Below are 25,659 nucleotides of genomic sequence, written 5' to 3' on the forward strand. Positions count from 1 at the left end.
CTCTGTATCCTCACCCATGAAGGTAATTGTTTCTTGCTGGTCTCTCCAAATACCTTCTACCCCACTCTAGTATGTGTATGGGGAAGTGCTGAGTGAAGTGTGGGTCCAGTGTTCTGGGACACACACATACACACATGTTTCACAGGGGATCTAATCGTGATTTTTATAAAAACCCTTGACCTAGGCTGGCCAGAGGGTGGAGAGAGCTGCAGTGTTGTTCCTAACAGAATTGAGGACAGCTTCAGGGACTAGGCCAGTTCCTGGTCCCCAGAGAGGCAGCAGCACAGGCAACAGTCCAGAGCTGGAGAGTTTGGGGGCCTCTAGCTGTGATTGAGAGGCTGGGAGCCACACCAGCCCTCCCACCAGGTGTGCACAAAGGGCCCGTTCATGGCAGACCCCACTGGACTCCCCAGCCTAGTCCTGGAGGGAGATCTTCACGAAGAGGGTGGCTGATGGATACTGGTCTCCGTTCTTAGACAAGAGGTGGACGTGGCGGTATCCTGGCAGGCAGATGGGCAGGAAAGAGCACACAAACCATTTCAGTCACTGGAGATGCTGCAAGGGACAGCTGGCCCAAGAGATGCCAGGCCCTGCCTCCCACAATACTAGCTGTACCCCCCGACCCTCCAACACTCACTCACCCTGCTTGAGGCTGTTCAAGGGGATGGTGCTCTGGCCAATGAAGTCATTCTTGGAGGAGGCATCATAATCCTCCACCACAAAGCGGATGAGGGCAAGCTCAGGCACAACCACCTCAAACTCAAACTCTGTGTTCCACCATGGCTTGAAACCTAGGGGCACAGGTGCCATATTACCTGCATGGACACCAGTTCCCGGAGCTGCGCCCAGCCCAGGCCTCACACATACCGTTATTGGTGACCACAGGAGTCTGGCCACTGGCCACATCCCGGCTCACACCATGGATCTCCACTGTCACCTTGGGGTCTACAATGGAATTTTTATTCTTGTTGACTTTTGGCAGCTGCTGCCCCGAGATGACCTGAGGAGAGGGAGGGGACAATTAAAGGTTCAGGAATGGTGGTGGTGGCAGGGGAGAAAGGCCCCATGGACACCCGTCCCTCCTATGGTTGGCCATACCCTGACATTGAGCCGCTTCCGAGCCCACCAGGGCCCCTGAGTCAGGGCCCGTGAGTTAAAGGTAGAGTTGGGGTCTCTCAGGAAGGTGGGCTTCAGCACATAGCCACAGCCTCCATTGTCCTGGAAGCGGCCCTGGTACACATCCATCTCCGGCCCGGGTGTCTGGAAGTTCAAGGCCACTGCAAGCAGAACAGAGCAGTCACAGGCTGTGGGCTGGCCTTGAGGCCTTAGAGTCTAGCCTGCTTAGGGAACACCGAAGCCTAGGGTCACATGGTAAATTAGATGCAGGGCCCAGCTGTCACTCAATGCCTACTGCCTGCCTGCCACCCTAAGGGACTCACCACGCCAACCACATATTCCATTTCTTTCTTTCTTTTTTTTTTTTTTTTGAGACAGAGTCTCAAGCTGTCGCCCCTGGGTAGAGTGCCCTGGCATCACATCTCACAGCAACCTCCAACTCTTGGGCTTAAGCGATCCTCTTGCCTCAGCCTCCCAAGTAGCTGGGACTACAGGTGCCCGCCACAATGCCCAGCTATTTTTTGGTTGTAGTCGTCATTGTTTGGCAAGCCCGGGCTGGATTCGAACCCGCCAGCTCTGGTTCTTGGAGAAGGCCACTTGAGCTAGAGGTGCTGAGCCCACACATTCCATTTCTGCTGTCAGAATTCAAAGGCTAGAGTGCTTAATGGAATTCAGATACTGTTACTTGCTGATGGAAAGGTATTTCCAGAGTGAAGTTACGAGCTCCACACGCCCCCACATCTGATCCTAGGATCAGATCCTAGGATCTCCATGCAGCGCCTTCAAGGCTCTGAGCCCCGGCCTCAGGTCTGAACCCCCCAGCTAGCCCATACCAATCTGGCAGCCCCCGTTCCACATCTCCACAGGGCTGTAGTTGGAGGAATCTGTTCTCCACCCGGCTGGGTAGATCCTGCTCAGGTGCCCCACATTATGGCGGACAAAGATGTTTCCTAAGGAGAGGCGTAGTGTGGTCAATAGTGGAGGCCTCCTGATAAGGCCTGAGCCCCTCTCTGCCCATTCTGTCTGGGAATAGAGCAGGGGCTGCCTACTCTGGTCCTGACTGGTGGCCAGCCTCCTCAGCTGCAGGCCAGAGGTTCACCTGATTCCTGGAGCAGTCGGAGGGCACGATTCTCAGAGAAGGACACCATCTCGTAGAAAGCCTGCCCATGGCTGGCAGGACCGGAGAAGCCCCCAAAGTGGACACTCTTGCAGTAAATGACCAAGTCAGAGAGCTCCTGTGCTAGCCTGAGCTTGTCCTCCTGGGGGCCACGGGGAGGCCCAGGTTAGATTCAGTGGTTGGGGCAGGGTAGGCACTGAGAAAGCCAGAAACCCAGACACAGAGAGACAGAGGGAGACAGACAGAGAGAAGGGGGCAAAGGGTCTAAGTGGCAGCCACAGAGAACTGAGACAAGGCCAACGTCCTGGAGGCTGGTGGGAAGGGAGAGGCCCCAAGGCTGCCCAGCCCCCCACCACCTCCACCCTGCTGCTGCTCCCTCTCAGACCTTGGGCTTGTGCTGCACCCGGCTCCTCACTGCTTCATCCTCCATCTCAGCAGCCTCATCTTCATCTGACACAGTTGCCTCGGGGCTGCCCTCCCCTCCAGTGGGCAGAAGGCCCCCAAACTTCTTCCCCTTTAGCAGGATCTTCCCCTTTAGTTGCTAGGGATGGAGGGGCCACTGGTCAAGACCCACCCAGCCAGTCCCTTGCTTTCTCCTTGGGAACCACCTCCACACCACACACCTCGGGTGAAGGCAGGCTGGTGGTGACCCCGTCCAGTGGCTGGTCCAACAGCAGGGGCCCCAGGATGGCCCGTAGGTGCTTGGCTATCACGCGCTGCTGCTCTAGGCTGCAGTGGTTCTCCAGGGACAGGATGACAGGGTAGGGGGATGCCTAGAGGCCCAAGGGCAGGTTAGGAGGGCTTGGCCGCCCCCAGCATCCTACTCCTTGCCCCTGGAGTCACGCCCACCTTGAAGGCATAGTCCCGGATGGCCCTGAGCACATCGCAGAAGAGAATCTTGGAGGTGAAAGTATAGCCGTGGTATATGATTGGCTCCTGGTTGGGCCCATCCCAACAGTCGAGCTCCAGGCAGCGGCAGCCTTTGCAGAGTGCCCTGTGGGTAGGGGTGGTGGCTAAGACCCTGCAGATCCCATCCTGGGTTCCTCCCAGACTCCCATCCCAAGGCTTCCTGGGACCACACCGGATATAGGCTTCAGTGCTGCTGGGGCCTTTCAGCTGGTCCTCTAGCAGGTAGGTGTTGTGTGAAGAGGACACCAAGTAGTGGCTGAGTGGCTGGTTCATGTCCTGGTAGACCCGCCGGTGCGCCAGGTTGAAGGCGCTGCCATCAGCTGACAGCAGGTACATGAGAAAGCCGTCCTTGGTCATCTGCCACTGTGCCTTGGCTGGAAGGAAGCCACTGCCTGTCAGAGCCAGCTACTGGCAGGCCCCTCCTGGCTTCTACCACTGTCCCCCTAATGCCTGTCCTGAGCTTGTCCTCCAGGGCTCTGGGAAGTGGGATAAGTCTGAATGTCTCGAGCAGACTGTCACTACCCAAGAGTAGAGTGTCTCCTCCTCCTCCCCTTTCTGCACACTCTGAGCCACTTATGGAAAGGTCTCCTCTCCTCTTCCTTTGTGTCTCCAGATCACAGCCCCACCCCCCACTCCCCGCCCCTCCCCGCCCCTCCCTGCAGAGCAAGGCCTATTTTCTCTGCTCTGTCATGTCTCAAAGCTGGGCTCAGAATGTGCACAAAGAAGGAAGCAGGAATAGCATCTGCTTTCCATATGCCCCCCCAACCCCCTGTTGCTTGGGGGGAGGTCCCACAAAGCCTCCTGAAAGAGGAGCCAAGAAGGAAACCGAGGTCCAGAGAGGGACAGTGATGTTGGAGCCCTGTCTCCCATTTGCCTGCTCTCATAAGACAGTCAAGTTTGGAGCAGGAACCCTGGGCTGGCTTAGGCAGCCCCTGCCCTACAGTTCCCCTCTTTGCAGCTGCAATCTCCTCAGGGTTCAACCAACCCAGTTTGGCCCTGGGACTGCAGGTCGCAGGCCCACCCAGGTCCTCACCAGTCTCACTGGGCTCGTAGCGCTCAATGAGAGAGAGAGCTAGGGCAGGCCCTGCCGCCTCCTCCCGCTGCTGGTGCTGCAGGAACGTCACTAACTGATCCACTGACAGGGTCTCCCGTGAGCCTGCAGCATCAGCGAAAGCAAGGTCAATTTCCTCCCGCTGGGTCAGCATCTTGTAGAAGACTTCAATCTCCTCGTCCTCTAAGGAGTCTGTCTGGGAATGGTCACATTCCTGCAAAGCCAGGACAGCCGGGGGTGGGATGAGGGAGGGAGGGTCAGAGCAGGCCAGGATCAAGGCCCACCGTCCCCATGCAGACCCAGCCTCCACTTGCTGCCTGACCCTGAAGAGCTTCCGGGCATAGCTGTCGTCTGCCTGGATGTTAAGCTCCTTCAGGAAGTTCTGCAGCTCCTTGAAGCTCATCTTGTTGTCTTTGTTTTTGTCAGCTTTCCGCAAGCAGGAGTGAATCCAGCTGTGTGAGAAGTTAAAGAAAGAAGCCAGGAGCCCTGGCACCCACCAAGGTCCTAGCTAGAACCCAGGTTCAAGCTGAAGCCATCTGCAGACATGGCTCTTTTGCAAGCCTGACTTACTGCACAGCCACACTTCAGGGACAAGGCCTGATGTCCTCTTAGGAAGCAAATGTTATGTTTATGAAGGGGCATTTTCTTTGCTAGTTTTGAAATGTTTTAAATATTTAAAAATATTTCTTTTCTTACTATAGAAGGACTTACTGTAGACAACTTAGAAAATGCAGAAAAGTAAACAAATACCCCATATTCCTATCACCCAGGATAACTACTATTAACAGTTCAAAGTATGTCCTTCTGGTGTTAGCCAATCAGATTAAAGCAATTGAGGCTTATTGTATAGGAAATGGCAAATTTCAAGACCCTGACCAGAAGGTGGATCCATCACATGCAGAAACAAAGCTCGGATCAAGTGATCATGATGGAAGCAATTTGGCCCTACTGCTCCCTCACTAAGGAACTAGAGAAGGGAGAGCTCCACAGCATGTTCCACAGAAATCAGACAACTGAATATGGAACAAAGACAATGTAACCTCATGAACACAGTAACAAAAATAACATGGCTCGGCACCTGTGGCTCAAGCGGCTAAGGCACCAGCCACATACACCTGAACTGGGGGGTTCGACTCCAGCCCGGCCCGTCAAACAACAATGATGGCTGCAACCAAAAAAAAAAAAAAAAGAAAGAAAGAAAGAAAAGAAATAGCCGGGCGTTGTGGCGGGCACCTGTAGTCCCAGCTACTTGGGAGGCGGAGACAGGAGAATTGCTTGAGCCCAGGCGTTGGAGGTTGCTGTGAGCTGTAATGCCACAGCACTCTACACAGGGGGACAGCTTGAGGCTCTGTCTAAAAAAAAATAAAATAAAATAACAGCAGGATTTTAGAAGAAATCACAAAAGAAATAACAGCTAATGTATGCTATATAATCTATCAAAAAAACCCTAAGGATCAAGCCAGGTGCACTGGCTCATGCCTATAATCCTAGCACTCTGGGAGGCTGAAGCAGGAAGATTATTTGAGCTTAGAAGTTTGAGACCAGCCTGAGCAAGAGCAAGACCTCATCTCTGCAAAAAAAAAAAAAAATGAGATAAGTCTGGTGGTGCATGCCTATAATCCCAGCTACTCAAGGCAAGAGGATTACTTGAGCTCAGGAATTTGAGGTTGCTGTGAGCTATGATGACACCACTGCACTCTAGCCAGAGTGACAGAGTGAGACTCTGTTTCAAAACAAACAGACAAACAAACAGCTAAAGATCAAATAGAAAAGAAATGTTATCCATCTGCTGGACTGAGAAGGAAATATTTGCAGCAAAGGCTTGGAATAATTAATTTTTAAAAACAATGCAATGGCTGGACATGGTGGCTCACACCTGTAATCCTAGCACTCTGGGAGGCTGAGGCGGGTAGATTGCCTGAGCTCAGGAGTTTCAGACCAGCCTGAACAATAGTAAGACCCATCTGTTAAAAAGAAAAAAAATAGCCAGGCATTGTGGTGGGCGGCTGAGGGAGGCTGAGGCAGGAGGATTGCTTGAGCCCAAGAGTTTGAGGTTGCTGTGGCTATGACGCCATGGCACTCCACCAAGGGTGACAAAGTGAGATGTTTCAAAACAAATTAAAAAAAAAAACAAAAAAAAAACAGGGTGGTGCCTGTGGCTCAAAGGCGCAGGACTCTGGCCCCATATGCGGGAGGTGGTAGGTTCAAGCCCAGCCCCAGCCAAAAACTGCAAAAAAAAAAAAAAAAAAAGACTCTGATAATTAAATAAGAAAAGAATATAAACTGGCTTTTCATGAACGTTACTAATATTCAAAGATATTACAATTTGAAAATAAGATGCAATTTCTAAAAGTATAAAATTGTCAACTCAAACATATAATGCTCAGTGCAAGTAAAGGTGAGGTGAAATGGATACCCATTCACTACTTGGGCAAGGTAGATTGGTACAATTTTTGGAAAAGTCATCTAGTGATAGCTAAAGATTTAAACTGTTATGTCATTTGATTTAGTAATTCTACTTCTAGGAATCATTGGTGAGAAATACTCTTAAATATTTAAGGGTTTTCAGAACACAGAGGTTGAGTATCCCTTATCTGCAATGGTTAGGATCAGAAGCATTTCAGAGTTTGGGTTTTATGTAGTTTGGAATATTTGCATATACGTAATCAGGTATCTTGGGGCTAGGATCCAAATCTAAACACAAAATTAGTTTATGTTTAATAAATACCTTATGTACATAGTGAGAAGGTAATTTTACATAACTTTTTTTTTTTGTAGAGACAGAGTCTCACTGTACCGCCCTTGGGTAGAGTGCCGTGGTGTCACACGGCTCACAGCAACCTCTATTCTTGGGCTTACGCGATTCTCTTGCCTCAGCCTCCCCAGCAGCTGGGACTACAGGCGCCCGCCACAACGCCTGGCTATTTTTTTTGTTGTTGTTGCAGTTTGATGGAGGCTGGGTTTAAACCCCCCACCCTCGGCTTAGGGGGCCGGCACCCTACTCACTGAGCCACAGGTGCCGCCCAATTTTACATAACATTTTTAATAATCCTGTGCATGAAACAAACTTTTGACTGAGTTTTGACTGTAACCTGCCACGAGATCAAGTGTTGAATTTTCCACTTGTGTCATATTGGTACTGATGAAGTTTTGAATTTGAAGGATTTTGGATTTTATTTATTTATTCTTATTTTTGTTTATGAGAGAGCATATCACTTTGTCACCCTGGATAGAGTGCTGTGGCGTCACAGCTCACAGCAACCTCAAACTCTTGGGCTTAAGTGATTTTCTTGCCTCAGTCTCCCACGTAGCTGGGACTACAGATGCCCACCCCAACGCCTGGCTATTTTTTTGTTGCAGTGTCATTGTTGTTTAGCTGGCCCAGGCTGGGTTTGAACCCACCAGCCTCAGTGCATGTGACCGGCGCCATAACCACTGTGCTACAGGCGCCGAGCCAGATTTTGGATTTTAGATTTTCAGATTAGGAATTCTTTATGATATTATTTATAGTAGTGAAAGACTGAAAAAAAAGTAAATGTTCAACACCAAAGGAATGGATCACTAATTTATGGAGACTATACTAATATAGGAAAATAATTACAATTTAATGTTATACAGAAAATGGATTACAAATATATGATTACCACCATTTTTGGCAAATGCATCATTAGGCAAATGGAAATGCAGGAAAAAAGATCAAGAGGAAAATGCAAATATAAGTTGTTTCTAAAGGAGATAGGTATTGTGGGCCTTTAAAACTTCATTCCAACATACATGTTTTCCAAATGTTATATACATATGTATATATGCATGGGAAAAATAATTATGTCAGAAAGCCAGGTGAAAAAAATTGAGTTCAGAGTGGTCCTGCCAATCACAAGAGTCTTCTGCAAAGGCTATTTAGCAAGTGGAATGGCTTGATGATTTCCAGGTCTGGGCAGCAGAACCCTCCAAAGGCCACATGGTTTTCCAAGGACAAAAAAGTGCCAGAGATTTGGGCTTTGCGAAAGGCTCAAAGTCAAGTAGATAGGCCTTGAGTAATAATACTTAAAAGTCTTTCAAATGCTCAAAAGGACACAGGAAAGAAAACTAACAGGACTCAAGACGTATCCCCCCAAAGGAGCTGGATATATATGAGCAATGAACGAACTAAAGTGAAATTAAGAAAGCAGGCTGAGTTCAGTATTCATGTCTGTAATGGCAGCGCTTTGGGAGGCCAAGGTGGGAGGATTGCTTGAGCCCAGGAGTTCAAGAACAGCCTGGGCCACATAGTAAGACCCTGTCTCTGCAAAAAATTTAAAAAATTAGCCAGGGGCGGCACCTGTGGCTCAGTGAGCAGGGTGCCGGCCCCATATACTGATGGTGGTGGGTTCAAACCCAGCCCTGGCCAAACTGCAACAAAAAAAATAGCCGGACGTTGTGGCAGGCACCTGTAGTCCCAGCTACTCAGGAGGCTGAGGCAAGAGAATCGCCTAAACCCAGGAGTTGGAGGTTGCTGTGAGCTGTGATGCTACAGCACTCTACCGAGGGTGATAAAGTGAGACTCTGTCTCAAAAAACAAAACAAAAAAAAAAAAAAAAAAACAAAACAACTACTACATGCAGTAGTAGTGCATGTCTGTAGCTCCAGCTACTGTGGAGGCTGAGGTGGGAGGATTACTTAGCCCCAGGAGCTAGTGATTACAGTGAGCTATGATCATGCCACTGCATTCAAGCCTGAGTGACAGGGTGAGAAAAAAAGAGAGAGAAAGAAAGAAAGAGTGAGAGAGAGAAAGAAAAAAAGAAAAAGATTCTATTTATAACAGCATCAAAAATGAACAAAATACTGTGAATAATTTTCTTTTAAGAGACAAGGTCTCACTCTGTGCCCTGCTTTGGAATAAATATTTTTAAAGTCCAAAACTTATACTCTGAAGACCACAAAACATTGCTGAAAAAAATTAAGGAAGATATAAATAAATGGAAAGACATCTCAGGTTCATGAATCAGAACACTTGATATTGTTATACTGGGTTACTCTCCAAATTGATCTATTGATTTGACAAAATCTCTATCAAATCTTATTGTAAAATTGGACAAACTGATACTAAAATTCATATTGCAATTCAAGGAACCCAGAATAGCTAAAGCAATCTTGCAAAAAAAAAGACAAATCTGGAAAACTCACACTTCCTGATTTCAAAACTTACTACAAAGGTCTAGTAACCAAAACAATTGCAGTGGTAGTGCAAAGATAGACATATACACAAATGGAACAAATGATTTCTGGCAAGGGTGTCAAGATAATTCAATGAAGAAAGAATAGTCTTTTCAACAAATGGTGCTAAAACAACTATATCTACATACAAAAAAAATGGATCTCCTATCTCATACCATACACAAAAATTAACTTACAATGTATCAGAGATTTAAATGTAAGAAAAAAGACTATAAAACTCGAGAAGAATATATGAGAATAAATGTTATAATTTTGCATTAGGCAAAGCCTTATTAGCTATGATACCAACAAGTACAAACAACAGAAAAAGGTAGATAAATTAGACTTCTTCAAGACTAAAAGCTTTTATCCTTCAAAGAATACCATCAAGAAAAAGACAACTCACAATGGGAGAAATTATTTGCAAAGTACATGTATAAGAGATTTATATACAGAATATATAAAGAGCTCTTGCAACTCGATAATAAAAAGAGAGATAATCTAATCAAAATGGGCAAAGGCTCTGAATAGATATTTCTTCAAAGAAGATATATAAAAGCACACAAAAAATGCTCAACTTCACTAATCATTCATGAAATGCAAATCAAAATCACAATGAGATACCATCAATCACTCATTAGGATGGCTACTGTCAAAAAACAGAGAATAACAAGGGTTGGCAAGGATGCGAAAAAATTAGAACCCTTGTGCACTGTTAGTGGGAATGTAAAATGGTATAGCTGCTATGGAAAATAGTATGCTGGTTCCTCAAAAAACTTAAAACTCTATCTACATGTGATCCAGCAATTCTACTTACTATAAAACCAAAAGAATTGAAAGAGAGTCTCAAAGAGTAATTTGTACATTCATGCTTATAGCAGTATTATTCACAATAACCAAAAGGTGGAAGCAACCCAAGTATCAATCGGTGGATGAATGAATAAACAAAATGTGGTAAAACATACAAAGGAATATTATTCAGCCTTAAAAAAAAGAGATTCTAACACATGCTACAACAAGGACGAATCTTGACAATATTATGTTAAGTAAAATAAACCAGTCAGAAAAAGACAAATCCTATATGATTTGACTTATATGAGCTAGTTAGAATAGTCAATTCCATGGGCACAGAAAGTAGGATGATGGTTGCCAGGGGCTGAGAATGAAGAGTGAAAACACTCTCTAATATTTATTGTGTATAGAATTTCAGTTTTGCAAAATCAAAAAGGTTCTGGAGATTGGTTGCACAGCCATGTAGATTGAATTAACACTACTGAATTATACACTTAAACATAGTTAAGATGATAAAATTATGTTAAATGTATATTACCAAAATTAAAAATGACAATAAATCTATTTAAAAAGAGACCGTAACAACAATAAAAATAATCAAAGGACCTAAATAGATATTTTGCAAAGAAGATATAAATGGTCAATAAACACATGTAAAGATGGTCAACATCTGACTTGGTACCCATAGCTCAATGGGTAGGGCGCCGGCCCCTACACTGTGGCAGGTGGGTTCAAATCCGGCCGGGCCTGTTAAACAACAACTGCAACAAAAAATAGCTAGGTGTTGTGGCAGGTGCCTGTAGTCCCAGCTACTTGGGAGGCTGAGGCAAGCGAATTCCTTGTACCCAAGATTTTGAGGTTGCTAATGGTCTATAAAACCAATGTGTGGTGCCCCATGATCACATTAATGTACGCAGCTATGATTTAATTTAAAAAAATAAAATAAAATAAATAAAAGTGCAAAAAAAAAAAGAGTTTGAGGTTGCTGTGAGCTGTAATGCCACAGCACTCTACCAAGAGCGATATAGTGAGACTGTCTCAAAAAAAAAAAACAGAGAGAAAAACGATGTTTAACATCATTACCCATCCAGGAAACGCTAATCAAAACCACAGTGAGATACCACTTCATATCCATAAGTGTGTTGATAATCAAAAAGATAATATAATAGCAAGTGTCATTGAGGATGTGAAAAACCGAAACCCTCATATACTGCTGGTGGAATGTAAACTGGTGTACCTTTTTTGAAAAGTATGGCAGTTCCTCAAAAGGTTATACATAGAGTTGCCATATGAGCCAGAAATTCCACTCCTAGGTATCTACCCAAGAGAAATGAAAACATGTCTGCACAAAACTTAAACACAGATGTTTATAGCAGCACTATTCATAGGAGCCCCCAAATGACACCACCACAAATGTCTATCAACTGGTGAATGGATAAATAAAATGTAGTCTATCCATACATGGGATATTATTAGGCAATTAGAAAGAATGAAGTTCTGACACAGACTACATCATGAATGCATGTTGAGAACATGCTAAGTGAAAGAAGCCAGTCACAAAAGACTGTATGATTCCATTTATATGAAATGTCCAATAGAGGCAGAAAGTAGATCCGTGGTTGCCGATGCTGGGGGCCTGAGAGGAAATGAAGAGAATACAGGGTTTCTTTTGGGGGTAATGAAAATTGCTCTACAATTGATTGTGATGATGGTTGCACCACTCTGTGAATACACTAAGAAGCATTGGATCAATTTGAGTACTTTAAATGGGTTAATTGGATGGCATGTGAATTATACCTCAATAAAGCTGTCATAAAAAAGGTAGCTGGAGCTGGATCCCTACTAATTCATTCATGCCAGAAGCCTGATCACTATAAATCAAAGACAAATATGTTGTTATGCAACGAGATTTTGAAGTTAATTTGTTTGAAGCCCACAGGCTGGCCTGTATACCAAGCCTGGGGAAATGCTATCGCTATCTAAAGAGTGGCACAGGAGAATACCATGGCCTCCCCATTCCGAGAGGGAAAAAGTGTAGTAACTCTAGAAAACACAGTCGAAACATCCAAGACCAGGTGTCCTGTTGAAGCAGCCTGCTTCCTCAGACTCCCCAGTCTCCCAACTCCACACTGGTTACAAAGCTGGACACAGGGAGTATCAGGGGCTATGGAACTGCCTGGCCTTGGGTCAGACTAGGCCAAAGAGGGCTCCATGAACTCTCCTGGCTTCTCTTCTGCTATGGGTTGAATTGTGTCCCCACAAAATTCATATGTTGAAGGCCTAACCCCAATGTGATGGTATTTGGAGATAAGGCCTTTGGGAGATAATTTAGTATAGATGAGGTCACAGGGTAGGGCCCTCATGATTGGATTACAGCCTTTACAAGATGAGATACCAAAGAGCTTATTTTCTCTCCTTACCATGGGAGGATAGGGAAAAGGCAGCTGTAGGCAAGAAAAATAGAGTGCTCTCACCAGATTAACCATCTACATCATAATCTTGGACTTAGAGCCTCCAGAACTGTAACAAATTTCTATTGTTTAAGCCACTCAGTCTATGGTATTTTGGGTTATGGCAGCCCAAACTCACTACACCTTTAATATCCAGGTTGCCGTAGGGGCAAGCACAGCCAATGTCCATAAGTCAGATGCAAACCCACTGCCACCAAAAGGATACTGCTGAAGCTTCTGCTGCTGGTCCATGGAGCCTGAATGGTGGATGATCTTGCGCAGGCCCTGCACCCAGTGCTGAGCATCAACTGGCGATGGGGCAATGAGGTCTAGTGTATTGCGCTGGTCCTTGAAGACAATGGAGAAGCAGCGGTCCTCGGGCACGTCACGGGCAAACTTCTCTAGGCCCTCTGTGCGGTGCCCCATCCGCACCTCCTGAATGTCCTCAATGGAGACTGCAAGAGAGGGACAGTGGGGGAGAAGGGGTAGAGAATACCATGAGGCCGAGCCCTGTCCCTGACACAGCCAAGGGCATAGTGGAGGAGACACAGCTTAGAGGCACAGAACCAGAGTGAGAGCTCAGGCTTTGAGTCCAGAGAGAAAGGAAAGAGGCAGACAAGGGGGGATAAAGGGGAGGAAGACAGAGACTGAAGCAGAGACAGAGCAGTAAACATAGTTATAGGAGGCAGAGTGGAGATGCACAGAGAGAGATGGACAGAGACGGGGACAGACACTTTAGGGTGGAAAGGGCACTGCCCACTAGACCTACTGCTTGTGTGATGGGGGAGCAGGGCCCCTGACAGGGTCGGGCTCTTAGATATGGGTAGAGACGAGACCCTTCTGGAGCATGTGGCCCATGACAGACGGGCCACACACCCTCCTGACTTTAATGGCCTTTGAGCCTGTCCTCTCCGCAACACACCCACAAGAACCTTCAGAACCCCCTCCAGGAGACCAAGGTTACCCTTGGGAAGCCCTGCTCTGGGGTCTGAGGGAAAGGGCCAAAGATAGAGGGGGAAGTGCTGTGTCAGAGGGTAGCCAGGGCCTTGCCCTGTGAGTATCTGCCTGTATACTGACTTTTGGGAGCCTGTAGGAGGTGCAGGTACACCCTGCTCCCCAGGGTCTTAGCAGGCAGGCTGGAGGGTGCCCTTAGGGGTCTGAGATGTTACATCATTCTGCAATTAGGAGCCAGGGGTCCTTCCTGTCAGTCTAGTCTTCCAAGCTTCAGGGAGAGGCAAGGCCCTACCTACTCCCATCCCAATGCCCTTCATGGCCTGGCCAGGAGCCAGTCCCAGCAGCCACGCTCATACTGCACCTCCCAGCAGCAGGACCCAGGCTCTGCCTCTGCCTCCCCCCATCCTGAGCCCTCCTTATCCATCTGTCCTGGGTCTCTCCCTATGCTCACCCCATCCTGAATGCCCAGGGGCCTCCTAGCCACCTGCAGGCCCCACGTGTGTGTACGCTCTGCAGAGTTGGCCACGTGAGCCCTGGGCCATCTGGGGTGCAGAGGATATCCCTGCTTAATCCCTTTGCCTCCCATGCCCCCACCCCCGCCCCCAGCTCCACACTGGGGGCAGTTGCAGCTGCTCCAGGCCAGGAATGAAAACAGGAAGCCTGAGCCATGGAACCCCCCCAAACACACACAGGGTCAGAACCCCCACCCACACCGGAGAGAAAGTCCAGATGCTTTCACTGCTGATAATACTGTGTCTGCCTCTGGAAACCAGGGTTGTGGGGCTGGGGAGTGGTGGCAGGATTGGGGGCGACTTGGAAAGCAGGAATCAGAGCAAGGAGAACTGGGGAAGGGGGTTGCTCCACTGCTCCCTCACCTGGCCTCAGTTTCCCCAATGGTAAAGTGCAGTTCAGGACAACAGTCTTGGTGCTCACACAGAGAAGTCACCAATAGGCATGTGCAGCACAGGTGCCTCTGACCTGACAGAAAGCCTCTCCAGGTCATGCTCCTTACCTGAGCACACCTGGCTTGCTGACCTGGACCTGGAACCCCCACACCCATCCTCACAGGGTGAAGCCCCCCAGCCTACCACCCATGTCATTCCCTCATCCTCACCCCTACACCTTGGCTCACCCTGGGTCTCTGGCCTAGAATGCCCTTCCTGCCCTTTTGCTCAGACCTGTCCTAGGGCAAGGTCGTCATCTCACCAGCACAAGCAGGGGCTCCTGCTGGAAAAGCCTAGGTCTTCTACTTTTCTATCTGTTCCCTTGCCCACCCCACTAAAAGCTAAGCACACACTGGGGAGCCATGCAACTGTATCAGCAGGTGGGTGGACTCCAAGGAATCCCCCAGCTCAGAGCATGAGATCCCAAGTCCCACAGTGCATCAAACAGGAAACGTCATATCAAGGCAGGAGCCCTGTGAAGAAGCCTGTCTGGCGCCAGAGCCAGGGGCAAGGCCGGGCAGTCAGGTCAGTCTTGTACTGTGTGGCAGTGGGCTGAGCTGGAGCTGGGCTGGAGAAGACCTGGGCTCATGGTGGTTATCTGAGAATGCTTCAGAGCCCCCACCCCCTCAGAATGTACCCTGTCCTGCTCAAAAACCTTCCACAGCTCCCAACCTCCTGCCTCCTGCCTCTAGCCTGGCTCTCGCCATCCGACCCTACTCCTGTCCTGCTTTACCTTGGGTCCTACCACAGGCCACTGGCTGGTAGGCCACACCTTCTCAGGTCCCCGCCCCCTGTCCTGAGGCCTGACAGACTCTTCTTGGTTTAAAGGAACTCAACTGGGGCACCCTTGGTGGGTTGGCCCTCCCCTTCCTTAATGCCCTCCTCCTTCCTGGGCTTGTCACCCATATCTGATCTCATTCGCCACAGATGAGTGTCCAGAAGTCTGGGCAGCCAGCTATGGCTATTTAGATATTAAATTAGCTAAAATTAAATAAAATTAAAATTCAGTTCCACAGTCACACTAGTCACATTTTAAGGGCTCAATACCCCCAGGTGGATGGCAGCTCCCATATTGAACAACACAGATATAGGACATTTCCATCACTGAAGAATGTTCTATTGCCCAACATTGGTCTAAAATTTTCCCACCGAGTAAAGGAATAGAGGGAAACATCTCATTTTACAGAACCTTGCATTCAAGGGTAGAAGTTAGCAGAGCTTTCTTCTCCCTAAAATCTTGCAGAGGTCACTCTCCATTTACTGTCTAAGCCTTGGGTTCCTAGGCCTTTTTGGAAGCTTCCAGAAAGCCTTCAGACCTACACCTTTGAGGGGACTCCCCAGCCCTGGCTTCTCCCATTGTGTCTCAGCCCTACTCTGCCCCAACATCTCGCCAGAGGCTCCAGTCCCAGGGAGGATCTGCCTCCTGTGGCCCCACCTCACACTTTGGCCACTGATACCCGGAAGTATGTTATCTACCTCTGGACTTTGGGCCTGGCTTTTGGCCACACCACACCTGGAATCCTAATCCACCCAATTTCCCTCCTTCCCACAACTGCCTGGGTGGATACCTATGAGTTTAGACAACACTGTCCAGCTCCCGCCCTCTCCTTCTGAGCCTGGCTATGGTCATGGTTATGAATCTTCAGTCCCAAAAAGCCCTAGCATCTCTCTCCTCGTCCCCTGACAGTCTTCTTTGAGCCAGACTAGGCCTCAATTTCCCTATAGGTGATTTAACTGGCTCCTCTCCCTGACTCTAGCCAGTCCTAACTCCCTCATTTCTCACCCTGGCTGCATGAACAACTTATGTCCTGCCAGGCTAGGCCTCAGTTTTTCCATCTGTCCATGTTTGTTTTCTACCCTTACCTCACCATGGTCAGGTTCCACACTCTCCCACTCCCTCATGGCCCCAGAGAACTCACACAACTGGGACTCCGGGGTCCGCATGACCTTGCGGGACTCCTGCCAGATGGTCTTGCAGTCCTCCTGCAACTTGTAGAAGCGTTCTCTCCGCCATGAGTTGGACTTCACCTTTAGGAGCTGGCTGCCCTTCAGCAGGGCCAATAGGTCCTCATCATCCTGCAGGCCTAGGGGTCAAAACTGGTAAGATGCTACCTCCTCCACCAGTTGCCCTAGGCCCTACAGTGGCCATGCCCACTGCTGGACCCTCTCAGAGCCCACTTTCCACCACCTCATCCTCAGCTCTGTTTACTTCTCCCTTCTCAGCCCATGTTCCTACCTGCTTCCAGAGCCCTGTCTCCTCTGGGAGGCTTTTTTTTTTTTGAGACAGAGTCTCACTTCGTCGCCCTCAATAGAGTGCCATGGCATCACAGCTCACAGCAACCTCAAACTCTTGGGTTCAAGCAATCCTCTTGCCTCAGCTTCCCAAGACTACAGGCACTTGCCACAATGATCACTTATTTTTTTGTCGTAGTGGTCATTGTTGTTTAGCAGGCCCGGGCTGGGCTCGAACCCACCAGCCCTGGTGAATATGGCTGGCACCCTAATCACTGAGCTACAGGCACCAAGCTGCCTCTGGGAAGTTATCTTTTACTGCCACTTTACGTGGCTGCAATCCTTAGAACACCTGCCCACTCGAGACTGCCCACCCTGTGACCTGCTATCCAAAGCTGAATGGACAAATGAAAGGCAGATATTTCAAGAACCCCTGGCTCCTGATGGCATGGCTTTGAAAGGTGAGATAGGTCCCTCCTGGTCACACTGGTCAGACCGAACTGAAAGAAGCTGGGACCAAAAGATCAGGCAAAGCAGGAGGAAAGGGACAGCTACAGATGGAAATGGACCCCAGAGTACCATGGAGCCAAACAACTTCCCAACTCCAGAAACTCCAGAATCATTTGTGCCAAGGTTCAGGTACTCTTACAGACCAGCTGAGTGACCCGAGCAAGTGACTTCATGTTGCTGGGCCTCTGCTTTCCTGTCTATAAAACGGGGATAATAATAGCACCCAGCTCAAAGGCATGTTCTATGGTTAAATGAGAGGATGCATGAAACTGTAGAGGTTCTGAGGTAATGGCAGTTGTAGCTCTTGGTGTCAACACTGCTGTGGGACCATCTCTGCCACCCTTGCACCCACTGCCCCCACCTCTTAACTTGAGCCCACTTAAGCGGGTCTCTTATCCTTGCTCCCAAGAGAGACAGATAAGCTCAGTATGGCCTGTTTGGCCTGCTAGCAGCCTGCTAGCTGCTATGGCAGCTTTAAGGCACAGTGCAGCATTTTTAGAAGCCCGGAGACCACAGGGAGGACCAGGATCTTGGCTGCTTGCCCTCCTCCTGCCCTCCTCTTTTGTGACTCTCAGAGGCCCAGGTTCCCACAGATGTGACGCCTTCTGTCCTGCCAGGCCCAGACAGGAGACATCAAAGGGACACTGGTCCTGGCTCCTCCAGAGCCCTCACCCCCATTCAGATCCAGTACGGACTGTGCTAAAGGATGCCTCCACTCCCTCACATTAATGACCCAACCCCCTGACTTTAAGCAACTCCCTTTCCTCTCTTTGCCTCTATTTCCCCGTGAGGGCTGGGGTGAGAACAATATTGGAGGAGGCATTTCTGGGCCTCTTCAGAGGTGCAATCTGATCAGACCTTACACCTTTGTCCCAGGTCTGTCTACTCATTTCCAGAGACACTCTGCCTTAGTGTGAGCAGTTCTTCTTCAGCCCCAGGGGAGGAATTGTGGAGGGGAAGAGGGCTCCAACAGAGTGTTTTGAACTATTGCCTGTCTCTAAGGGGCCCTGGACAAGAGGGTGGGAAAGGGAGTTCCCGGGCTGCCAGAGGAGAGGGCAACCTTTCCAAGGCTGAAGTGCAACTGGGAGGGACACGGCCTTACCCTCTGCCAGGACCTTCCCCCCTACGCTGTGCAAACTTAAGAGCAGGTTACTGCCAACAGCACAGATGGGAATGAGTGGATGCCAGGAAGTAGAAGGTGATCCCCACCCTCCCATTCTGGAAAACACCACAAAGAGATGACATGCTCATCCTGTCCTGGAGCCACACTGTGGCCCTATCTGCAGTTAGACAGCGATAAGCCCCCGGCTGCTGACATGGCTTCCAGAAGGTAGACCTTAGTCCCAAGGTAGGCCTTATAATTCCAGAAAGGTGGTAGCCACTGCCCTCTGGGCCACTGGGAAATCGGGGCAGCCACCTCTATCTCCTAGCCTCAGTTGGGGCCCTTTTGTTCTGAAGCCCCTAGGCTGCTTGCCCCACCATGCTTGCTCCTGTGGGAGGATGATGAAGGGTCTCTGAGCTCAGGGGCACCTGGATTGACCTTACAGCCTCACTAACCTGACCACCCTCACTGAATGCAGTGAGGTGGCCATGTGGAAGGGCACAGAAGGCCCTATTGGGGCTAGTGGGAAGCTGAGGGAGATGCCAGGAGTCCTGCCTATGTACTAGAGTGGTGCATAATGAAGATAGGCTAGGCCTGGGATCCACAGCAATACACAGATACAACCACACATTTGTCGCACCACACCACCACACTCAATCACACCCTGCTACACACAACCTCAAAGAGACAATGAACCACACAGAGTGACAAAATGCCCCCCATACTTAGTCTCACACAGCCACACAACATTCAGTGCCAGAAAATCACTGATGATAATAGCAGAGATCATAATATAGTCAATATTTAGTCAATATAGTCCTAATATGTCAATGTTCTTAGTACATGTATTTAATCTTCTCAACAACCCTCTGAGGAAGACACTATCATTATTCCCATTTTATAGATGAGGAAACTGAGGCTCAAGGAAGTTGCCTGGTGGAGTCAGGACTCAGAAGTAGGCAGCCTACCCCACAGGGCCAGTGCTATGAAACATTACTTCATGCAGCCACCATTCAGGGTCGATTGTCGTGAGTAAAAATTTTCAGCAAATCTATATAACACACATGTCATAATGCAGAATGACAGAATCGGTCAGTCACTGTTGGTCATCCACTACCACACTAAGGTGCACAGTATCACACTGGGATACATGCAGACACCCTCAGTTCCATAATGTCACACACTTGATCATACAGCATTACACACCATCATTGCTGCACACATGTGACAGAATTACTCAGTCATCACTGGGTCATATACTGGATCCCCCCACTGTCACATCTGTCGCATACAACCACACATTCATGTGCAAAGGATCACATTGGAGCACATTGTCTTGCAGATCCTCTCCTTGCTTACACAATCATACACGTTACACATTGGGTCACATATGCAGTGGTCCTGGGAAATTTGTAAACAGGAGGGGTTGGGGTAGCAAGGAATGGCTGAAGCAGATCATGAGAAAGGGTAACTAATACCCCAGTACTCCCCCCAACCATGCACCACCATTTCAAACATAGCCCCCCAGTAGGTCGCACACTCACAGAAGTACTAAACAGGTCCAATCAAAGGCTCTAAGGCAGGTGGTCCTAAAGCACGGGGACAAGTAGCCTGTGTCCTCCCCCAGTCGCCTTCCCATTCCCCGCAGATTTCAGTGCCCCCTGCACCCCTTACCCAGCCTCTGCCCATTGAGAGCCGCCACCTTAAGGCTCTGCTCCTGTAGGTAGAGCTCTCTGGAGCGGCTCCTGCTCCGGACTCCTAGGCACTGCATGGCGCTCCACAGTGCACCTACTGCTGAAGAGCCAGGTCCAGGACAGTGCCGCCTGCAGAAGCCAGCCAGAGTACAAGAGGGTGGTGCCGCCGCCCTGGACTGGAGCAGGGGCGGAGTTCAGGAGTGGAAGGGCGGAGCTAGAACTGAAAAGGAGGTGCAGGGACCGAAGAGGCGGGGCCGAGGAGCTACAGAGAAATCTAGGCAGAGGCGGGGAGCCATCTCTCAAGAGGCGGAGCCAGTTCGCGGTGGGGCGGACCGAAGCCCCCTGGGGGTGGGGCGAGAGAGGACCCTGGAGTGTGGGGGCGGGGCCAGACCTAGGAGGTGGGGCCAAGAATCCGGGCCCGGGAGGCGGAGTGAGACAAATCCCTAAACTCTGCAAGCAGATCCTTGGCGAAACCCAGAGGCCGGAATGCGGCCCGAAGGCGGAGCCAGAGCCAAGGAAGGGGGGCGGGGAAGAAGCCGGGCGGAGGAGGCGGAATTCAGGCAGGGAGGCACTTCAGGAGACCACGTGGAGGTAGAGCCATACTCAGGTAGCGAACTCAGAGCGGAGCCATTGCCCAGGAGGATCCGGTACTATAAAGGCGGTGTCCAGGCAGGGAAGGGTGGTGCCTCAGCCTTGAAGGCGGTATGGGGCGGGGTCCGACCAGAGGCGGAGCCTGAGCCTCGAATAGTAACACTACCTCCGGGATCCGGGAGAGACTTAGGGCGGGGCCTCCGGAGACTGAGCTCAGCCGAGTACCGGTGGGCAGCAGTCTAGCAAAGAACCGAATGGGCGGTGCAAGGCGGAACCGGGGACGGAGGCTCGGCCAGACACCGAGACCGCCAAATATTTCACCTCAGTTACTCAATGAATTCGTTGTGACTCAGCTTGCTGTTTGTTGCCTCACTTGTGAACCTCAGGAGGATTGTTTCCTTTTCTGTTTGCCCACCTGATAATCCCCAAGTTGCAAATGCGGATGGAATTCCTGAAAAAAAAATGCTGATCTTAAAATGAGCCCATTAACTCAGGCTTGCTTTGATGACTAGATGAGAACGACTACAACTTTGTATGAAATTGTGCTGCCAAAATACTCGGGAACAGTAGGTCCTTTCATGTACATTACAACTTCCCTTTCATTCACTCAGCATTTAGTTACTGAGCCCCTACTGTGTGCCAAGATCAGGACACCACCCAGAGGCCTGACTCACTCCTCTTTTTCTCTGTCTCTGAATAGTGACTCCATTCGCTTCACTGCCCCTCCTGTCAGCAGCAGCAACAGTGAGTCACTGGCAAAGCCAGTTTTTGGTACAGACAAGCACAGCAATAATAATAACCTGAAGCACAGAGTGACTTGCCTAAGGTTGCACCACAGTGACTTACCTAAGGTCGCGCCACAGAGAATAAATCATGAGCAAATGTGTGATAGTGTAGATAAACTGAAACATGGATACAGAGAAGCTGTTCTTTGTGGAAGGGGAAGCAAAGTGTAAGATGAGCTTGTGTTACAGAGAAACCACACAGGGGTTCTTAACCAGACCCAGGATTCCCCTAAGGACCTGTGGATAGACTCATATCTCAACATAATTGGGCTTCCTTTTAATTCTTATGTCTTTTATTTTCTGCATTTAAAAATATGATCCTGAGAAGGCCTATGGCACAGAGAAATTAAGATCAGTGTGGCCTGGAACCCCAGGGACAGACAGCATTGGAACAGTGGGTAGCTGGCCACCCCAACTTTCTATCATGGCCCTGGAACCATCATCTCTTTGGGGACTGGCTTTTGGGCAACCTAGAACTCCTATGCCTATTAGTGGACATTACCTTCACAGCATCTCCTGTGAAATATGCTTGTATCCCATGGATGAGAAAAGAGGCCCAGAAAGGCAAAGGGTCACATAGTAAGGAGAAGCAAAGCTAGGACCCCTGGGGCAAGATGAAGGCCCTTGACCTTATACTTTTACAAATTCCATCTCTTGCAATGGGGCAGGAGGGATCAGGTGTTGGAAAGGTTAGTGGAGGTGTGTTTCATAAAGGGAAGACCCCTGGAAAGTGACATCCTTTGGGGTACATCAGGGGACCTGATGGAGAAGCCTGTCCAGGCCTAGCCAGAATAAAGACAGCAGAGCAAGTGGAGTGGGTGGAGGAGCATGAAGGCTACAGCATCAGTCTGAGGGTTTTACAGCCACCAGAAAGAGCCTCTTGGTTCTTAAGTCTAGTTCTGGACATATTTTCCCTGACTAGGAACTACCCTGTGATGCCCCATCATCTTCCAAAGCACTGTAGACAACAGCTCACAAGGCATGGGCACGTGGAGAAGACTCCTGCAGGAACATAGAACTCATTGGCTACCAGGCATGTTCTAAATGCTATATAAATATTACCTAATTCAATCCTCTCAGCAACCCTATGAGATGGGTAGTTATTACCCCCCAGTATACAGATAAGGAAACTGAGTCACAGAGAATTCAAGGGATTTGTCTAAGATGAAAAAGCCAAGGCTTGAGCTGAGGTATTCCAGAAACTGTGTCTGTAATACTATATACACTGTCTCTGCATGTATCTGGGGTGAGGACAGAAGCGACATCTCACATCTAGGTGACTACCATCACCCCTCCCCAACAGGCCAATCAAAGGAATTCAGAGGGCCTCTTTCTCTGCAGCAACCCCAAAATGCCTAAGCCAGAGTGTGGTGCTACAGCACATACCCAGTTCTAGGGGACCTGCAATGTGAAAGGAAATAGAGACTCTCCAAAGGAAGAGTAGACAACCTGGAACAGCACAGGGCACAGTGACCAGCCCCTCCTATCACCAGTTCTCTTTGACAGGTTCTTCCTTCTTCATCTGATTTGCAGTGCAGACATAAGGCAGTTAAAGGAGGGTGGGTGATGAGCTAGAAGTGGCAGGGCTTTCAAGGAAAACAGCTTAGGCTCACAGGATTCATGCTAGTCCCTCAGGAAAGGCATTCAGGAGGCTGGTCTCAAACAGGATGAGACAGGACAGCTAAGCCATGCCACAGGACTGGGAGGTTCTGACTGAGCCTCCATTTGTCTTGCTCCTTAGGAAAGACATGGGGCTGTCCCAGGAGAGAAATTGAACAAAGGCACAGATGCTGAGGATGGAGTCTTTTCCAACATGTGGCTGCTGCCTTGTCTGAGGCAACCCCAGAGGGCTTTGGAGAGGTCTGAGTGTGAGGCAGGCAGGGAGGAGATGGCAATCTGCAGTGTAGACAGCACTAGTTAATCAATCGTGAGAGAGAAAGCAGAGGTCTCCACTGTGTCTTCTGACCTGCCTAGCCTCCCTTCTTGCCAGTCTGGCAAGAACACTAACAGATGCCTCCAGCAGTGAGGAGGAGCACCAGGAGGGGCCAGGACCCCTGACTCATCTGGTGACTTTGAGGAACCTGGGTTATTGGTGTGAAGGAAACAGCTCTGGATACAGAGCAAGGTCTCTCTGGGTTGTGTGGATCAGGTCTAAGCCAAATTAGAGAACTATAAAACACTGGAGGAGCTGGTTAATGGGAACATCTTTGAGTCCTCCTAAGGCAAACTTTGAGTGGAGGGCTCTGCTCTTCACTTTCCCATCTATTATTTCCAAGAATGATTTAAATGGATGTGTGATGGGTACTAAAACCTCCAACCCCACGGGTACTAGAAAAGAGAGGGAGGTACAGTTTACCAGGGATTGATGTGAGAGGGGCAGGGTTTGCTAGGCTGGCAGATGATCTGAAGGGACAGGAGGGTAAGGCCCCCAAGAGTGAGTGAGCTCCGGGCCTAAAGCAAAGAGGTGCCAAGTTCATGTTGCCGCCCTCCCAGCTCCTTCATCTCCAAAGCCTGCCAGAAGTCCTCCAGACTCAGTAACACAGGCTTCCCTCCTTTCTAGAGGGATAATGAAAGGGCAAGGAGCTGGCCCAGATTCTGCACCGAGATCGGAGGAAACAAAGCTCAGCTGGACAAAGGATGGAGCTGCGGTCAGTTCCAGCTGAGATCTGGCCCTTTCCCACCGGAAGGGTCTGCAGATAAGGGGATCGGGCTGCTCCTCCCATCCTGAGCATCGTTGACTGTGATTTCTGCGCTTGGCAGTGGAGGGTGCACCACTCGACCTCGGTCAAACTCGCACACCTTCTCGCCCCACTCCTTATGCTCCCCACCCTGCCACACCCGCGCGGCCTGACGCGGTCCAGGCATGCCTGGGTTTAGGGGATCCTCTGGGGGCGGCCTGGACGGGGTGGGGAGAACTTGGTTGTTCTTGGATGTTGTTTCCTTCCCTCCTTGACCCCTCCTCGTGAGCCGGACTGTGGAGCCTAGCCTTTCACAATCAGGAAAAAAGTGAATCTTCAAGGTGGAGGGAAGTCTTTAGACGCACCCTGCCCGCCCCTAGCCCAGGGCCAGGTCTGGGGACAAGCCTGGAACCGCCCAGGGTTGTGCCCCGCAGTCCCACCCAGGGAGTCGCGGGCTGAGATTTCTCTAAATGGCAAAGAGGCCTAGAGGCCGGCCAGGGGCGGCGTTGAGGTGGCCGAAGCGCTGGGGACCCTCTGCCCAGGGTCCGGAACTACTTTCCCGGAGTCTGTCCCTGCAGGGTCTCCGGCTCGCGCCGGCCCGGCACTCACCATGCAGGGTCAGGAAGTCCCGTCCCGAGTCCATGCCCAACGGGCGGCGCGGCGGGAGGAGCACCGCGGGATAGTAGTGAGCGGCGACAGCGCCGGCGGCCTCGGGTCCGAGCGCAGTGCGGTGGAGGGACCCGAACGAACAGCTGTGGGAGGAGGCCAGGGTGGGCCCGGGACACGGCCCCGCCCTCCTGGGCCTTCGTTCCCGCCCCCTGGGCCCGCCAACCCGCGTCTCTCCCCGCCCCCTCCGGGGGACACCGGAGGGAGGGCAGAGCTGGGGGCCAGGAAGACCAGCCAACCCTGGCCTGGGCCAGTGGGTGTGCCCTAGCCAGAAATAGCTGGATCCCTCCAGCTTCCTCCACCGCTGCCACCCACGGGCTACGGTCCCTGTCATTACCACTGGCGGCCCGGCCCCACGCCCTGCTTGTGGGCGCCTAGACCCGGCTTGATGGAAAGAGTTCGGCGTCTTTCTGGAGAAGGGATCGTGTAGAGTCCGACACGCAGCCAGGCTGCTGCGTTAGGCAGACGCGGCGTCCAGACGTCCAGCCACAGCTCCCCTGGTCCCGGGGGTTTGATTTCCTTTCTTGCCAAGCTGGTGCACAGGCACGGATTAGGAGGTCTTCAGAGAGCAATACCCAGACCTTGCCCGGAGAAGGGTCCTCTCACCTCCTCCCTGGGAGGTTTCTAACTCTAGGAGTGTCTTTGGTGGGGGATTAGAACGGAAGCAGCAGGCAAGTGCAAGGAGCTCCTCTTTGAGCCCCTCATACCCCAAACCCTGGACAACTTGTGCAGCCAAGGAGGAAGACCCCCAGAGTTTCTTCTTCAGGTAGCCTCCCAAGGGCTTGTCTGGGCAAGGGAACCCTGTATGGAATGCCCCTCAACTTTGAGGACCCAGAAACCCTCTTTATAGGTTACCCAGAGGGACCTCCTCA

The 25,659-nt window shown here is 50.0% G+C and overlaps 1 protein-coding gene across 4 annotated transcripts; it reads right to left on the bottom strand.

The window, feature by feature from the left end:
- Positions 1–148: 148 nt before the first annotated feature.
- On the bottom strand, positions 149–24,975 carry PLCD1 (phospholipase C delta 1). 4 transcript variants are annotated; one of them, XM_053599546.1, is made up of 16 exons: positions 24,731–24,905; positions 21,074–21,109; positions 16,449–16,613; positions 12,858–13,086; positions 4,516–4,645; positions 4,176–4,407; positions 3,315–3,516; positions 3,083–3,227; positions 2,857–3,006; positions 2,619–2,774; positions 2,216–2,375; positions 1,950–2,066; positions 1,099–1,277; positions 868–1,000; positions 642–791; positions 149–500 (listed from the first exon to the last, which is right to left on the bottom strand). In XM_053599546.1, exons 1-16 carry the CDS (start codon positions 24,762–24,764, stop codon positions 415–417), a joined length of 2,304 nt encoding a protein of 767 aa, XP_053455521.1. In that variant the 5' UTR covers positions 24,765–24,905; the 3' UTR covers positions 149–414. The 4 variants fall into 4 exon arrangements, with proteins under 4 accessions (XP_053455521.1, XP_053455523.1, XP_053455520.1 ...); XM_053599548.1 differs by lacking the exon at positions 21,074–21,109 and having other exon boundaries at positions 24,731–24,975; XM_053599545.1 differs by lacking the exons at positions 21,074–21,109; positions 24,731–24,905 and adding an exon at positions 20,048–20,241.
- Between the last annotated feature and the right edge of the window lie 684 nt (positions 24,976–25,659).

Source organism: Nycticebus coucang, chromosome 8 (genome assembly GCF_027406575.1).
Source record: "Nycticebus coucang isolate mNycCou1 chromosome 8, mNycCou1.pri, whole genome shotgun sequence".
Lineage (NCBI taxonomy): Eukaryota > Metazoa > Chordata > Mammalia > Primates > Lorisidae > Nycticebus > Nycticebus coucang.

Bases quoted from the DNA above. Each gene is read 5' to 3' on its own strand.
- PLCD1 (XM_053599545.1), bottom strand. From the start codon at position 20,144: ATGCAGTGCCTAGGAGTCCGGAGCAGGAGCCGCTCCAGAGAGCTCTAC. The intron at 1,278-1,949 runs GTATGGGCTAGC...TTCTGCTTGCAG, and splicing joins GAACGGGGGCTGCCAGATTG to TGGCCTTGAACTTCCAGACA. The intron at 1,001-1,098 runs GTATGGCCAACC...CCCTCTCCTCAG, and splicing joins GGAAGCGGCTCAATGTCAGG to GTCATCTCGGGGCAGCAGCT.